This window comes from Hyperolius riggenbachi, chromosome 6 (genome assembly GCF_040937935.1).
Source record: "Hyperolius riggenbachi isolate aHypRig1 chromosome 6, aHypRig1.pri, whole genome shotgun sequence".
Taxonomy (NCBI): domain Eukaryota; kingdom Metazoa; phylum Chordata; class Amphibia; order Anura; family Hyperoliidae; genus Hyperolius; species Hyperolius riggenbachi.
Window position 1 is genome coordinate 387,940,551 of NC_090651.1, and position 17,906 is coordinate 387,958,456.

The 17,906-nt window shown below is 44.3% G+C and overlaps 1 protein-coding gene across 1 annotated transcript in view; it reads right to left on the reverse strand.

Annotated features, from left to right (window-relative positions):
• The window catches only part of LOC137521997 (serine-rich adhesin for platelets-like), a 39,404-nt gene that overhangs the window by 9,541 nt on the left and 11,957 nt on the right, over positions 1-17,906 (reverse strand). Inside the window, exons 4-6 of the mRNA XM_068241992.1 lie at positions 12,742-12,882; positions 5,998-6,129; positions 1,605-1,757 (exon numbers count right to left, since the gene is read on the reverse strand). Of these exons, the coding sequence (XP_068098093.1) occupies positions 1,605-1,757; positions 5,998-6,129; positions 12,742-12,882 (426 nt within the window). The remainder of the gene's footprint in view (positions 1-1,604; positions 1,758-5,997; positions 6,130-12,741; positions 12,883-17,906) is intronic.

Below are 17,906 nucleotides of genomic sequence, written 5' to 3' on the forward strand. Positions count from 1 at the left end.
ACACATTTTGCATAGATGTAATTTTGCATCAAAATTCGCAATTATGATACAAAATCGTAATGTGAAATTTCTAGAAAAAGACGTAATCAATATCGTCTCTAAATAATATCATTCGTAATTTCACGTAATTTTAGATTCATTGTGTAACTTTGTGCAGACTTTAGCAGTTAATAGCAAAGCTCCCACACTTGCTATTGCCACACCTGTATTGGGTACAAGACCCAAAGAAAAAAAAATCAAAAAGACCTTGTAGTTTTTGAGAAAATTAATTTAAAAAAATGCAAAGGCAAAATCGTTTTTAAACACTCATTTTTCTGAGTTAAAAAAAAAAAAACATTATTCCTTCGCATTTTTAAAATCGATTTTCTCAAAAACTGCAACGTCTTTTTGAAAAAAAAATTTTTTTGACTTGCACCCATTATTATCCTTAAAGAGGAGCTGCCTGTCAGCCATACTATCTCAGGAAAAAAACACACATACTGTATATAAGTAGATAAATACTTGCTCTACTTACATAACATACTATATGTATTGCACTGTTCACGTTTTGATTTTAGTGATTTTTTGTACAGTAAAAAAAAGAGAAAATCCTTCTTAACATTTTCCATTTTTCATCTTATCTGTGGCTATCTTGAAGCCAATTCTGATGTCATTTCCTCCCTTACTCTCCTCTGACTGATTGTGTATGCATTGCCCGCCCGCCACTATAGAAAGTGCATTGTCTCAGCATGACAAATACTGGCCAATCAGAGAGGAACAGAGGTGTGGGAGGGGAAAACAGGAGGGAAAGAGGCTTCAGCCAATCAGGCTGCACTAGTTAAGTCTGAGGGGAAGTAGAAAAGCAAAGAAGACAACCCAGCATGCCCTGCAACTTCCTTTTTGTGTGCCAAAATGTTGTGTGTACCAAATAGGAGTCAGGTAAACTGGGGAATGCTCATTTATCAACAAGAAAAGTAATCGTGATTGTTTTGGATTGCCTGTTTAGCATCCTTACTACTTGTTTACCAGATACATTTTTGATTTTATGCCCGACAGTTACACTTTAACGTAGGCAGCATGTATGCTTTGCTGTTCACCCCTAAAATCAGCAAGAAAGTATGTTACTTTAAGGGGCAATACACTTTAGAAATGAGGTAGTTGAAGAGACTCTGAAGTCATAAAATCCTGTTGAGCATGAATGCCCCCCTTGAATCGCCACATCCCCGTGGCAGATGAGTGATTTATTACAGAGAAATAGACCTGCAAAGTTCTACGACTTTGCAGGTCGCAGATCGTGCTGCCCTGGGGAGGCAGAGCTTTGAGCTGTAGCTCTGCCTCTAATCAATCTCCATGGATCTCTGCCTCCTCCCCGCCCCTCTCAGTGAAAGAAGGTAAAGTCTAGGTAAAGTCCTAGTAAAGCCCTGCGAGCCCGGGAGCTTTACAGGGCTATTTCTCTGTAATAAATCACCCATCTGCCATGGGGATCTGGCGATTCAACAGGGGCATTCATGCTCAACGGGATTTTATGACAAAAACATGTAAAAAAGAGACTTCAGAGTCTCTTTAAAACAAAAATATGAAATATTTCACAAGGCCACTGCTTTAATGAGGAGTAACCTAGTTACCTGTCACAACTACTCCTGCAACTTCAAGGCAGGTTGTGAGAGCCCCATAGCAATGCAGTTTTTCAGCTGTTTTGGGGGAACAAGTTTCACCCTCGATAGTGTTGCAGGTGTAGCACTGTATTCCATTTAGTGTCTTGTTAATAGCTGGGGGTCCTGGAGAAGAAAACAAACAAACAAACAAACATTAAAGCCCTCGTTCACCCCATCCCCCGATCCTTCCCATCTATTCACCCAGAATCCCTGCACAAAAACGTTTAAGGAGAGTGGATGTTCCTCAGCTAGTGGACAGCTTTTACTGCTCAATCACCGTGTCCACCTCCTGCCGTTGCTGCTTAGAGATGACCTCTTTATGGCCAACACTGCCACTACCAGTGGTTAGAAAGTGCTCACAGTGCACCTGTTAATTTGGGCATTGCCATAGCCCTAAATGTGATTACCAGCTATGGCAATGCAAGGGTGGTAGAAAGGGTGCCAGGACCCCCGTTATCAAAAAGGCTCTCCCAGTGAGCCTCCTAATAGAGAGAGCAGCGGCGACTCTCTGATCTGCAAGACAGAGCCACTACTGTTTTGCTCACTTATTATTTTTTGTGAGTATCTTTTTTACATGCACTCGCCACTACAACTGAGACACTGTTGCAGCTGCAGTGCTGGCCACAGAGAGTTAATATGTTAGTAGTTGAGAGAGGAGAATTGGAATTAAGCATTGATTGCTTGATGATGGGATGGAGGGAGGAGTTTGTAACATTCTCTGCCCAGTAAAATCAAATCCTTGTCTCACTACCCAGGTGGCGAGACAGGGAATTAGGTTCACAAACAAAACTTCTTCATCCACTTTACAGGAAAAGGATGTATTTCATGGTTGTCCCTATTCCTGGCCCTGGGAAGTCCTCTCCTATGGAAATATAAGAACATACAGTATGCGCAGAAGGCGTACATCAAAAAAGGGCGTCGGGAAAAAAGGGCGCGTGGTGTAAACGATAAGCAGTATTATCGTTTATAGAAATATTGTGTAGAATTTCGTTTACAAATAGTGTTTTAAGAATTTATAAATCATTAAATAATGTGTATGAAATCGGCAATTCTTAAAACGTTAATCTTCCCTGTTTCTAAACTGAAACTTATAATAAAGTTTGTTAAAAAAACAATATTATTTGTTTAAACATTATAATTATATATTGTTATGAATAATCTTGATTTATCGTTTATTATTATAATAAAATGTGAAAATATTGTTTATAACAATGATATTAATATAAGTACATTCATAATAACTGTTGATTAGTATTATTAAAATTGTACTAAAACTATACCTAACCCTACTCTCACATAGAACCCTCCCTGAACCTATCCCTAACCCCTAGACCCCCTGGTGGTGCCTAAACCTAAGACCCCCCTGGTGGTGCCTAAACCTAAGACCCCCTGGTGGTGCCTAAACCTAAGACCTCCCTGGTGGTGCCTAAACCTAAGACCCCCTGGTGGTGCCTAAACCTAAGACCCCCCTAGTGGTGCCTAAACCTAAGATCACCTTGGTGGTGCCTAAACCAAAGACCCCCCTAGTGGTGCCTAAACCTAAGATCACCTTGGTGGTGCCTAAACCAAAGACCCCCCTGGTGGTGTCTAAACCTAAGACCCCCCTGGTGGTGCCTAACCCTACTCACACAGAACCCTCCCTGTACCGATCCCTAACCCCTAGACCCCCTGGTGGTGCCTAAACCTAAGACCCCCCTGGTGGTGCCTAAACCTAAGACCCCCTGGTGGTGCCTAAACCTAAGACCCCCCTGGTGGTGCCTAAACCTAAGACCCCCCTGGTGGTGCCTAAACCTAAGACCCCCCTGGTGGTGCCTAAACCTAAGACCCCCCTGGTGGTGCCTAAACCTAAGACCCCCCTGGTGGTGCCTAAACCTAAGACCCCCCTAGTGGTGCCTAAACCTAAGATCACCTTGGTGGTGCCTAAACCAAAGACCCCCTGGTGGTGCCTAAACCTAAGACCCCCCTGGTGGTGCCTAAACCTAAGACCCCCCTGGTGGTGCAAAAACCTAAGACCCCCTGGCGGTGCCTAAACCTAAGACCCCCCTGTTGGTGCCTAAACCTAAGACCCCCCTGGTGGTGCCTAAACCTAAGACCCCCCTGGTGGTGCCTAAACCTAAGACCCCCCTGGGGGTGCCTAAACCTAAGACCCCCCTGGTGGTGCCTAAACCTAAGACCCCCCTAGTGGTGCCTAAACCTAAGACCCCCCTAGTGGTGCCTAAACCTAAGACCCCCTATGGATAATAATGTTTTACAAAGATTAATAAATGAAAAATTTAAATAAAAAAATTTGAATATTTTTTTTGGTTGGATAATAATGTTTTAGAAATGTTTTACAAATAGTGACTGTAAAAAATATATTGCAATTTACATTAGGTACTGATCGCTTTATTTTGTGAATAATAATGTTTTACAAACAGTAATGGTTAAAATGTTAAATAATGTTTTAATTAAATAGGATAAATATGTTTAGTATCTTTATAAACGTTATTCGTCACGGGCTCATTTTCTAAACGTAAATCATCACAAGCACAGTTATAAATCATTAAAAATCTCCGGGCGCCATTTGTAAAACGTTAATAATCTCCGGCGCCCTTTTTTCCCTGTTTGGCGCCCATTAAACGATATTTATAATGGTAGTGAATGGGGCGCCCTTTTTGTCCACTTGCCTCATGCGCTCAAATCTGCTGCTTCCGTGCAGAAGTGCAGTAACATTTTTTACTGTTACCATATGTTTCGGACCATAAGATGGTCTAGATCCTAGGTTCTCAACATGTGGTACGCGAACCCCAGGGGGTACTTCTGATGGTTCCAGGGGTTACCCAGGCTTGATATACTTATCCAAGAATATCAAACTTAGAGTTTTAGAAAATAATACATCTTATTTAAACAACACCTAGTTAGTGTTTTAGCTAATTAAAAGCAATAGTGAATGCTTGGAAATTGTTTAGAACGAATTATCATGTACTATGATTAAATATATATTTGTCAAGGGGTACTTGTGATAATGTTTACTATGCTAGGGGGAATTTGGTGAATACAGGGGTTTTTTTTTCATCATAAAACTTTGGTGAATACAGGGCTTTAAAAGGGGTACATACCAATAACATTTTGAGAAACATTGGTCTAGATCATAAGACACACCTAAGGGCCCGTTTCCACTTATGCGGAAACTGCCGCAGAGTTTCCCGGCAGGCAAATCGCGTGGGGAAACTCTGCCATAGGGGACTATGGTGCCGCCGGCCGAATCGCTTGCGGTAGCAATTCGGCCGGAACCCCCCGCAGAATTCGTTTGGGAGGCAGCGAATCCCATAGCCGAAAAGCTGTGGTACCAGAAAGCCATATAAGCATGACCTCCTTTCCCCCTGCCTATGCCCCCGGTGCCCCCCTTTGGCCTGTCCCAGTGTCCTGTGTCCCCCTTTCTTATGCCTCCTTGCCCCTCTTTGTCCATTTATGCCTCAGTGTCCCCCTTTCCTCGTCTATGCCTCAGTGTCCCCATCCCCCCGTCTATGCCTCTGTGTCCCCCTTTCCTCGTTTCTGCCTCAGTGTCCCCTTTTCTCTGTCTCTGCCTCAGTGTCCCCCTTTCCTTGTTTATGCCTCAGTGTCCCCTTTTCCCTTTTTATGCCTCCATGTCCCCCTTTTCCCGTCTATGCCTCTGTGTCTCCCTTTACTTGTCTATGTTTCCGTGTCCCCCTTTCCCCATGTAGGCCTCTCCCCCTTTGCCTGTCTATGCCGGTGTGTCCCCCTTTGCCTGTGCCCTGTATCCAGCCAGTAGGTGACATACTTACCAACCCAATCGGCACCAAGGAGCAAAAGGAGTCGTGTCCCGCCCTTCCATGCACAGGCACGACTCCAGCTTGACGGGACATTTTTCAGCTTCCAGGCGCCATGCGGCCAACCTACGAAGGAGCTGAAACAAAGCCCTCCAATCACCGCCGCCTGCTGTTTTGATTGGAGCCAATAGTCTTGGAGGCGGTAGAATGTCTCCTTCTTTGGGCCAATCACTGCACTCGTGGCACGCATACACCATGCTGGTGGCATGTATAGGGATAACGGAAGAGTGGCAGATTCGGAAGATGGATGGGAACCGCGACACAGGACAGGTAAAGTATAAATGCACACATTACAATTACATGCATATTTATACACTGGACTCAGCCATTTCCCAAGAGATTTCAGCATGGCATTGATCGGGAATCGGTCTGCTGGTGTATGGGCAGGCAATAGATCTCTCTCCTATCAGATTTGATCAGAGAGAGATCTGCCTCTATGGACGTTCTGCCCATACCTCGACTGATGAATGAGCACCTTAACTTGGCTTTCCAGTGAAATCCAATGATTGCCATCGTCCCATTAGTCACATTACCTGCGATGGAGTTGCAGAAGTTTTCGTTACATGAGGCTACAGACAGGGAGGATGTATTGGTTGAAAACATCATGTTTTTGGAGGTTATTCCAACATCTCCACAGCCTTTAAAGCTGACATCTGCCAGCTCTCCTATTTGAAGAAAGAGGAAAAAAAATAGCAAATTAATTATTTTTAAAAAAAATTTAAACATTTTTTTCCTTCATTTAAAGGGTAACAATCTATCCCCAGCCAGAGTCTATTGTTCCCCAATGTGAATATGTAATATTTTTCAACCTGTCGGTTCTGATCTATTCTTCTCCAAACAACGTTGTTAAGCCTGATACACATTTGGATTGGCCAATGATTGGCCAATTTTACCACTAGCCCACTCATCATCACTATGGCCTCAATTCCCTAAGCTTATCTCCTGTCTTTAATAACGTTTCTAGAGTTGTTACCATGGTGATAAGTAGTGTTGGGCGAACAGTGTTCGCCACTGTTCGGGTTCTGCAGAACATCACCCTGTTCGGGTAATGTTCGGGTTCGGCCGAACACCTGATGGTGTTCGGCCAAACTGTTCGGCCATATGGCCGAACTAAGAGCGCATGGCCGAACGTTACCCGAACGTTCGGCTGGCGCTGTGATTGGCCGAACGGGTCACGTGTAGTGTTGGGCGAACATCTAGATGTTCGGGTTCGGGCCGAACATGGCCGAACTCCGAACATAATGGAAGTCAATGGGGACCCGAACTTTCGTGCTTTGTAAAGCCTCCTTACATGGTACATAACCCAAATTTACAGGGTATGTGCACCTTGGGAGTGGGTACAAGAGGAAAAAAAAATTAGCAAAAAGAGCTTATAGTTTTTGAGAAAATCGATTTTAAAGTTTCAAAGGGAAAACTGTCTTTTAAATGCGGGAAATGTCTGTTTTCTTTGCACAGGTAACATGCTTTTTGTCGGCATGCAGTCATAAATGTAATACATATAAGAGGTTCCAGGAAAAGGGACCGGTAACGCTAACCCAGCAGCAGCACACGTGATGGAACAAGAGGAGGGTGGCGCAGGAGGAGAAGGCCACGCTTTGAGACACAACAACCCAGGCCTTGCATGAGGACAAGAAGCGTGCGGATAGCAATTTGCATTTTGTCGCCATGCAGTCATAAATGTAATACAGATGAGAGATTCAATAAACAGGGACCGGAAACGCTAACCCATCACAGATGTTCATTGTTCATGTTACTTGATTGGGGTCCGGGAGTGTTGCGTAGTCGTTTCCAATCCAGGATTGATTCATTTTAATTTGAGTCAGACGGTCTGCATTTTCTGTGGAGAGGCGGATACGCCGCCGATCTGTGACGATGCCTCCGGCAGCACTGAAACAGCGTTCCGACATAACGCTGGCTGCCGGGCAAGCCAGCACCTCTATTGCGTACATTGCCAGTTTGTGCCAGGTGTCTAGCTTCGATACCCAATAGTTGAAGGGTGCAGATGGATTGTTCAACACAGCTACGCCATCTGACATGTAGTCCTTGACCATCTTCTCCAGGCGATCGGTGTTGGAGGTGGATCTGCACGCTTGCTGTTCTGTGTGCTGCTGCATGGGTGTCAGAAAATTTTCCCACTCCAAGGACACTGCCGATACCATTCCCTTTTGGGCACTAGCTGCGGCTTGTGTTGTTTGCTGCCCTCCTGGTCGTCCTGGGTTTGCGGAAGTCAGTCTGTCGGCGTACAACTGGCTAGAGGAGGGGGAGGATGTCAATCTCCTCTCTAAAGTCTCCACAAGGGCCTGCTGGTATTCTTCCATTTTGACCTGTCTGGCTCTTTCTTCAAGCAGTTTTGGAACATTGTGTTTGTACCGTGGATCCAGAAGGGTATAAACCCAGTAATTGGTGTTGTCCAGAATGCGCACAATGTGTGGGTCGCGTTCAATGCAGTCCTAGGCCGAAGAGGTCATAGCCTAGGGTCACAAAACCTGTTTATTGGGCAATTTCAATGGTGGCGAGTCTGACGTACATAAATCGCAGCAATGGCCGTTAGCAACGTCTGAATCTCACGAAATGTCTCATGCAGGTAGAAGACATATTGTTAGACTTGGGCTCCAAAGATGGGTTCCCTACATCTCTGCAAACCAGTTACAGGGCTCCAAATTTGGTAAAATCCCCCATAGGCTTTCATTGGGCCTCCTATTTACAGTTCCAAAATCTCACATCTTTTCAAAGGGCAATTACTCAGCAGTGGCAAATTTTCTAGCATTGTAGGGACCCTTAGGGGGAACATGACTGGTGAGTTTCGGGCCCCTAGGCCGAAGAGGTCATAGCCTAGGGTCACAAAAACCTGTTTATTGGGGCTATTTCAATGGTAGTGATGGTGACGTACATAAATCGCAGCAATGGCCGTTAGCAAAGTCTGAATCTCACGAAATGTGTCATGCAGGTAGAAGACATATTGTTAGACTTGGATTCCAAAGATGGGGTCCCTACATCTCTGCAAACCAGAGTTACAGGGGTCCAAAATTGGTAAAATCCCCCATAGGATTTCATTGGCTCCCTATTTCACTTTCCAAAATCTCACATCTTTTCAAAGGGCAATGGCTCAGCAGTACCAAATTTTCTAGCATTGTAGGGACCCTTAGGGGGAACATGACTGGTGAGTTTCGGGCCCCTAGGCCGAAGAGGTCATAGCCTAGGGTCACAAAAACCTGTTTATTGGGGCTATTTCAATGGAAGTGATGGTGACGTACATAAATCGCAGCAATGGCCGTTAGCAAAGTCTGAATCTCACGAAATGTGTCATGCAGGTAGAAGACATATTGTTAGACTTGGATTCCAAAGATGGGGTCCCTACATCTCTGCAAACCAGAGTTACAGGGGTCCAAAATTGGTAAAATCCCCCATAGGATTTCATTGGCTCCCTATTTCACTTTCCAAAATCTCACATCTTTTCAAAGGGCAATGGCTCAGCAGTACCAAATTTTCTAGCATTGTAGGGACCCTTAGGGGGAACATGACTGGTGAGTTTCGGGCCCCTAGGCCGAAGAGGTCATAGCCTAGGGTCACAAAAACCTGTTTATTGGGGCTATTTCAATGGTAGTGATGGTGACGTACATAAATCGCAGCAATGGCCGTTAGCAAAGTCTGAATCTCACGAAATGTCTCATGCAGGTAGAAGACATATTGTTAGACTTGGATTCCAAAGATGGGGTCCCTACATCTCTGCAAACCAGAGTTACAGGGGTCCAAAATTGGTAAAATCCCCCATAGGATTTCATTGGCTCCCTATTTCACTTTCCAAAATCTCACATCTTTTCAAAGGGCAATGGCTCAGCAGTACCAAATTTTCTAGCATTGTAGGGACCCTTAGGGGGATCATGACTGGTGAGTTTTGCCACTGCTGAGCCATTGCCCTTTGAAATGGTGTGAGATTTTGGAACGGTAAATAGGAGGCCCAATGAAAGCCTATGGGGGATTTTACCAATTTTGGACCCCTGTAACTCTGGTTTGCAGAGATGTAGGGACCCCATCTTTGGAATCTAAGTCTAACAATATGTCTTCTACCTGCATGAGACATTTCGTGAGATTCAGACTTTGTTAACGGCCATGGCTGAGATTTATGTACGCCACCATCACTACCATTGAAATAGCCCAAATAAACAGGTTTTTGTGACCCTAGGCTATGACCTCTTCGGCCTAGGGGCCCGAAACTCACCAGTCATGTTCCCCCTAAGGGTCCCTACAATGCTAGAAAATTTGGTACTGCTGAGCCATTGCCCTTTTAAAAGATGTGAGATTTTGGAAAGTGAAATAGGGAGCCAATGAAATCCTATGGGGGATTTTACCAATTTTGGACCCCTGTAACTCTGGTTTGCAGAGATCTAGGGACCCCATCTTTGGAATCCAAGTCTAACAATATGTCTTCTACCTGCATGACACATTTCGTGAGATTCAGACTTTGCTAACGGCCATTGCTGCGATTTATGTACGTCACCATCACTACCATTGAAATAGCCCCAATAAACAGGTTTTTGTGACCCTAGGCTATGACCTCTTCGGCCTAGGGGCCCGAAACTCACCAGTCATGTTCCCCCTAAGGGTCCCTACAATGCTAGAAAATTTGGTACTGCTGAGCCATTGCCCTTTGAAAAGATGTGAGATTTTGGAAGGTGAAATAGGGAGCCAATGAAATCCTATGGGGGATTTTACCAATTTTGGACCCCTGTAACTCTGGTTTGCAGAGATGTAGGGACCCCATCTTTGGAATCCAAGTCTAACAATATGTCTTCTACCTGCATGAGACATTTCGTGAGATTCAGACGTTGCTAACGGCCATTGCTGCGATTTATGTACGTCACCATCACTACCATTGAAATAGCCCCAATAAACAGGTTTTTGTGACCCTAGGCTATGACTTCTTCGGCCTAGGGGCCCGAAACTCACCAGTCATGTTCCCCCTAAGGGTCCCTACAATGCTAGAAAATTTGGTACTGCTGAGCCATTGCCCTTTGAAAAGATGTGAGATTTTGGAAAGTGAAATAGGGAGCCAATGAAATCCTATGGGGGATTTTTCCAATTTTGGACCCCTGTAACTCTGGTTTGCAGAGATGTAGGGACCCCATCTTTGGAATCCAAGTCTAACAATATGTCTTCTACCTGCATGACACATTTCGTGAGATTCAGACTTTGCTAACGGCCATTGCTGCGATTTATGTACGTCACCATCACTACCATTGAAATAGCCCCAATAAACAGGTTTTTGTGACCCTAGGCTATGACCTCTTTGGCCTAGGGGCCCGAAACTCACCAGTCATGTTCCCCCTAAGGGTCCCTACAATGCTAGAAAATTTGCCACTGCTGAGTAATTGCCCTTTGAAAAGATGTGAGATTTTGGAACTGTAAATAGGAGGCCCAATGAAAGCCTATGGGGGATTTTACCAAATTTGGAGCCCTGTAACTCTGGTTTGCAGAGATGTAGGGAACCCATCTTTGGAGCCCAAGTCTAACAATATGTCTTCTACCTGCATAAGACATTTCGTGAGATTCAGACGTTGCTAACGGCCATTGCTGCGATTTATGTACGTCAGACTCGCCACCATTGAAATTGCCCAATAAACAGGTTTTGTGACCCTAGGCTATGACCTCTTCGGCCTAGGACTGCATTGAACGCGACCCACGCATTGTGCGCATTCTGGACAACACCAATTACTGGGTTTATACCCTTCTGGATCCACGGTACAAACACAATGTTCCAAAACTGCTTGAAGAAAGAGCCAGACAGGTCAAAATGGAAGAATACCAGCAGGCCCTTGTGGAGACTTTAGAGAGGAGATTGACATCCTCCCCCTCCTCTAGCCAGTTGTACGCCGACAGACTGACTTCCGCAAACTCAGGACGACCAGGAGGGCAGCAAACAACACAAGCCGCAGCTAGTGCCCAAAAGGGAATGGTATCGGCAGTGTCCTTGGAGTGGGAAAATTTTCTGACACCCATGCAGCAGCACACAGAACAGCAAGCGTGCAGATCCACCTCCAACACCGATCGCCTGGAGAAGATGGTCAAGGACTACATGTCAGATGGCGTAGCTGTGTTGAACAATCCATCTGCACCCTTCAACTATTGGGTATCGAAGCTAGACACCTGGCACAAACTGGCAATGTACGCAATAGAGGTGCTGGCTTGCCCGGCAGCCAGCGTTATGTCGGAACGCTGTTTCAGTGCTGCCGGAGGCATCGTCACAGATCGGCGGCGTATCCGCCTCTCCACAGAAAATGCAGACCGTCTGACTCAAATTAAAATGAATCAATCCTGGATTGGAAACGACTACGCAACACTCCCGGACCCCAACCAAGTAACATGAACAATGAACATCTGTGATGGGTTAGCGTTTCCGGTCCCTGTTTATTGAACCTCTCATCTGTATTACATTTATGACTGCATGGCGACAAAATGCAAACTGCTATCCGCACGCTTCTTGTCCTCATGCAAGGCCTGGGTTGTTGTGTCTCAAAGCGTGGCCTTCTCCTCCTGCGCCACCCTCCTCTTGTTCCATCACGTGTGCTGCTGCTGGGTTAGCGTTACCGGTCCCTTTTCCTGGAACCTCTTATATGTATTACATTTATGACTGCATGCCGACAAAAAGCATGTTACCTGTGCAAAGAAAACAGACATTTCCCGCATTTAAAAGACAGTTTTCCCTTTGAAACTTTAAAATCGATTTTCTCAAAAACTATAAGCTCTTTTCGCTAATTTTTTTTTCCTCTTGTACCCACTCCCAAGGTGCACATACCCTGTAAATTTGGGTTATGTAGCATGTAAGGAGGCTTTACAAAGCACGAAAGTTCGGGTCCCCATTGACTTCCATTATGTTCGGAGTTCGGGTCGAACACCCGAACATCGCGGCCATGTTCGGCCTGTTCGGCCCGAACCCGAACATCTAGATGTTCGCCCAACACTAGTGATAAGGCATGCAGTATTCAGGAAACATTTTACCTCAGGCAAACCTAAAGTTAACTCTTCTGTCTTTAACTTAACTCTTTAATCCTTAAAATAACTCCAGAGTTAAAGACAGGCTGTTCATTAACTGCGTGTGATAATAACTACAGAGGAGTTAACTTAACTACAGAGGAGGTAAATTAACTACAGAAGAGGTAACGTAAGGAATGAAGAGATAAGATAACTCTCTCACTGTGTGGAGGTAAGTTTTCTCTTGCCTTATTATCTCCAGCATGATCTTAGTGAATTGAGGCCAATGTCTGTCACGGGAAACTCACCAAATGTTCCCATGATCCGGGCATCCAGGCACTGCTTCTGCTTTCCCTTGCATCTCATGGTACTGGTATTGGCGCTGTCACACTCTTTGCCAGGGGATATACAGGTGTGGCAGTACAGGTCATTTGGGATCTCCTTTGGTGCTGTGAACAAAAATGGTCACAAAATAGCAATAAATATTGTAGCTGATGACAATTTATCCATTTTTACCTCCTACCGATATGCCAAACACTAACCCTCCTACCGATACGCCAAACACTAATATGCCTAACACTAACCTTCCTAAAGATACGGCAAACACTAACTCTCCTACCAATATGCCTAACACTAACCTTCCTACAGATACGGCAAACACTAACCCTCCTACCGATACGCCAAACACTAACCCTCCTACCGATATGCCAAACACTAACTCTCCTACTAATATGCCTAACACTAACCCTCCTACCGATACGCCAAACGCTAATATGCCTAACACTAACCTTCCTACAGATACGGCAAACACTAACTCTCCTACATATACGGCAAACACTAACCCTCCTACTAATATGCCTAACACTAACCTTCCTACTGATACGGCAAACACTAACTCTCCTACTAATATGCCTAACACTAACCTTCCTACAGATACGGCAAACACTAACTCTCCTACTAATATGCCTAACACTAACCCTCCTACCAATACGCCAAACACTAACCCTCCTACCGATACGCCAAACACTAACCCTCCTACTAATATGTCTAACACTAACCCTCCTACCGATACGCCAAACACTAACTCTCCTACTAATATGCCTAACACTAACCTTCCTACCGATACGCCTAACACTAACCTTCCTACAGATACGCCTAACACTAACCCTCCTACTAATATCACTAACACTATCCTCCCTACAAATACGCCAAACACTAACCCTCCTACTAATATGCCTAACACTAACCTTCCTACAGATACGGCAAACACTAACTCTCCTACTAATATGCCTAACACTAACCCTCTTACCGATACGGAAAACACTAACTCTCCTACTAATATGTCTAACACTAACCTTCCTACAGATACGCCTTACACTTACCCTCCTACTAATATGCCTAACACTAACCTTCCTACAGATACGCCAAACACTAACTCTCCTACTAATATGCCTAACCCTAACCTTCCTACAGATACGCCAAACATTAACCCTTCTACTAATATGCCTAACACTAACCTTCCTACCGATACGCAAAACACTAACCCTCCTACTAATATGTCTAACACTAACCCTCCTACCGATACGCCAAACACTAACTCTCCTACTAATATGCCTAACACTAACCTTCCTACCGATACGCCTAACACTAACCTTCCTACAGATACGCCTAACACTAACCCTCCTACTAATATCACTAACACTATCCTCCCTACAAATACGCCAAACACTAACCCTCCTACTAATATGCCTAACACTAACCTTCCTACAGATACGGCAAACACTAACTCTCCTACTAATATGCCTAACACTAACCCTCTTACCGATACGGAAAACACTAACTCTCCTACTAATATGTCTAACACTAACCTTCCTACAGATACGCCTTACACTTACCCTCCTACTAATATGCCTAACACTAACCTTCCTACAGATACGCCAAACACTAACTCTCCTACTAATATGCCTAACCCTAACCTTCCTACAGATACGCCAAACATTAACCCTTCTACTAATATGCCTAACACTAACCTTCCTACCGATACGCAAAACACTAACCCTCCTACTAATATGTCTAACACTAACTCTCCTACCAATACACCTAACATTAACCCTCCTACCGATACGCCAAACACTAACCACTCCACTGATAGGCCTAACACTAACTCTCCTACCAAAATGCCTAACACTAACTCTCCTACTGATATGCCTAACACAAACTCTCCTACTAAAATGCCTAACACTAACTCTCCTACTGCTTAATACTAACCCTCCTACCGATATGCCAAACACTAACCTTCCTACTAATATGGCTAATACTAACCCTCCTACCGAGATGCCTAGCACAAACTCTCCTACTGATACGCCTAACACTAACCTTCCTACCGATATGCTAAAACAGTAACCTTCCTACAGATACACAAAACACTAACTCTCTTACTAATATGCCTAACCCTAACCTTCCTACAGATATGCCAAACACTAACTCTCCTACTAATAGGCCTAACACTAACCTTCCTACAGATACACCAAACACTAACTCTCCTACTAATATGCCTAACACTAACCTTCCTACCGATACGCCTAACACTTACCCTCCTATTAATATGCCTAACACTAACCTTCCTACAGATACGCCAAACACTAACTCTCCTACTAATATACCTAACCCTAACCTTCCTACAGATTCGTCAAACATTAACCCTCCTACTAATATGCCTAACACTAACCTTCCTACCGATACGCAAAACACTAACCCTCCTACTAATATGCCTAACACTAACTCTCCTACCAATACACCTAGCATTAACCCTCCTACCGATACGCCAAAAACTAATCACTCTACTGATATGCCTAACACTAACTTTCCAACCAAAATGCCTAACACTAACTCTCCTACTGCTTAATACTAACCCTCCTACCGATATGCCAAACACTAACCTTCCTACTAATATGGCTAATACTAACCCTCTTACCGAAATGCCTAGCACAAACTCTCCTACCGATACGCCTAACACTAACCTTCCTACCGATATGCTAAAACATGCTACCGATATGCTAACCTTCCTACTAATATGGCTAACACTAACTTTCCTACCAAAATGCCTAACATTAACTCTCCTACCGATTGTAATACACGAGGCAGCTGCGGCGAACAGCACCGCCGCCGCAGATGCCTCCATGCGGCCATCCGTCCGTCCAGCATCCAGGACGCCGAGGACAGAACCTTCTCTCGTGCAGGGGGTCACCTTAGCGCGCAGGCGCGTGCACAGACGGGACCTTTATGCGGGGAGGAAGCCCATCAGCTGACCTGCTGGTCGGCTGACGTCAGAGGAGTCCCACGGCACCCAGGATTGGCTGATTCAGGAGGGGCGTGCCAGTGGGGTCTCCTCTGCTTCTTAAGCCTTCAGGCTTCATTCACACACTGTCTGTTGTCGTGAATACTTGCGTGTTAGCGCTCAGACCTTAGACTAGTTCCGAGGTGTTGATGCCAAGAACTTCACACCTAGACTAGGATATTTCTTATTATATTGATCTCCTGTGTATGACTATTGGCTATTTCTCTGACTCTGATCCTGCTTTCTGATCCTATACTTTTGCCTATCTGCCTTCTAGTTGCTGAACCCCTGCCTGAATACCAATTACTCTTTTGTCTCACGATTCTGTATCGATACGTACCTTTCTGTTGCTGAACCTCTGCCTGATTACCGTTTACTCTCCTGCCTCACGATTCTGTACCGATACTTACCTCTCTGTTGCCGTACCTTGCCTGCCTGACCATTCTACTCACCGGTGGGCCCTCGCCACTGGTGAGGTGTGAGCTCCACCAGCTCCTCTGGTGAAGTGGTTCTGCTAGGCTGCAGTACAGACTTAGTCGCCTGCCCCTTAGGTGATCTGTTATTGCAGTATTATTATATCTCCTAGGCTGCAGTACACTCTGAGTCACCCGCTCCTCGGGTGTTCACTTGGCTGCAGTACGTTCTGAATCACCCGCTCCTCAGGAGATTCGGCCTCTGCAGTATTGTTTCTCCAGCTTGCTGGAGCTTGTACCTTAGTGCATGGTCAGTGCACTGATAATACCTCACCAGCGCCTCTGCTGAGGTCTCATTAAACTATTAAAGTTACGGTTGCACCTAATCACTACACACTCAGCTCTTTGTCTGCTATACTAGTATTATTGGTGATTCTGCAGATCACACATAATCAGGTATAGCATCTGCATTGTTGGTGATTCTGCAGATCACCATATAATCAGACATCTGAGCTACGACACCAAACCGTTACACCGATATGCCTAACACTAACTCTCCTACCGATATGCCTAACACTAACTCTCCTACCGCTATGCCTAACACTAACTCTCCTACCGATATGCCTAACACTAACTCTCCTACTGATGTGCTTGACACTAACCCTCCTATCGATACGCCTAACACTAACCCTCCTACTAATATGCCTAACACTAAACCTTCTGCCAATACATCTAACACTAACCCTACGACCGATACGCCTAACACTAACTCTCCTACCGATATGGCTAACACTAACTCTCCTACTGAGAAGCCTAATCCTAGCCCTCCTACTGATACGCCTAACACTAACAATCCTACTGATGTGCCTAACACTAACCCTCCTCCACATTCTGCTGTGTGTGAAATTCCATCATATGCAAAGTGTATACATTTGCATTTCATTTCCTTTGTAGGGTACTGTAATGACATTTGAATATCACTTAGCCAGCAGCTCCATTCATTAAGGGAGTGTGTATTAAGCTTTAGCCAAAAGCAAAAAAAAAATGTTTTCCTAGCCTAGAGCTACAGTTCGTGCAATAAATTGGATGCTTATAGGATCAGTAAGCATAATTTCTCTGGTGGAGATTGCTACATGGCAAGGGTAACCCTGTTCCAATCAGCATCCTGTCCTTCCGCACCAGCAATTACACATTACGCTGGGTAAAGTTCTATTTCTGTTTGATTTCCTTTTATTTGTATGAGCATATGTCTTGTTGTCATAGTCATTTTTACTTTTTGTTTTTGTAAATATTATTTTTGTAAATATTCTTTCTGCATTTGTTCCACGTTTTTGGAATATTAAATATGAATTTAACTACTTCACTACTGAGGGTTTTTTCCCCCTTCTGTACCAGAACAATTTTCACCTGTCAGCGCTCCTTCTATTCATTCTCCTATAACTTAATTACTAATTATCACAATGAAATGATCTATATCTTGCTTTTGACACACATATATATTAAAAAAAAGTTCAGTCCCTAAGATATCTATTTAAGTTTTTTTTTTTTTTTTTAATTTGTCTATAAATATATACAATTTATTCAGGTAACTATGGGAGAGGGTGGGAGGTAAGCGGTTAATTTTAAATGTATGTGTGGGTCTTTTTATTAAAATAAATGAATGTAGGTGTAATTTTACTATTTGGCCACAAGATGTCCTCATGCATTATTTCCTATTAGAGTA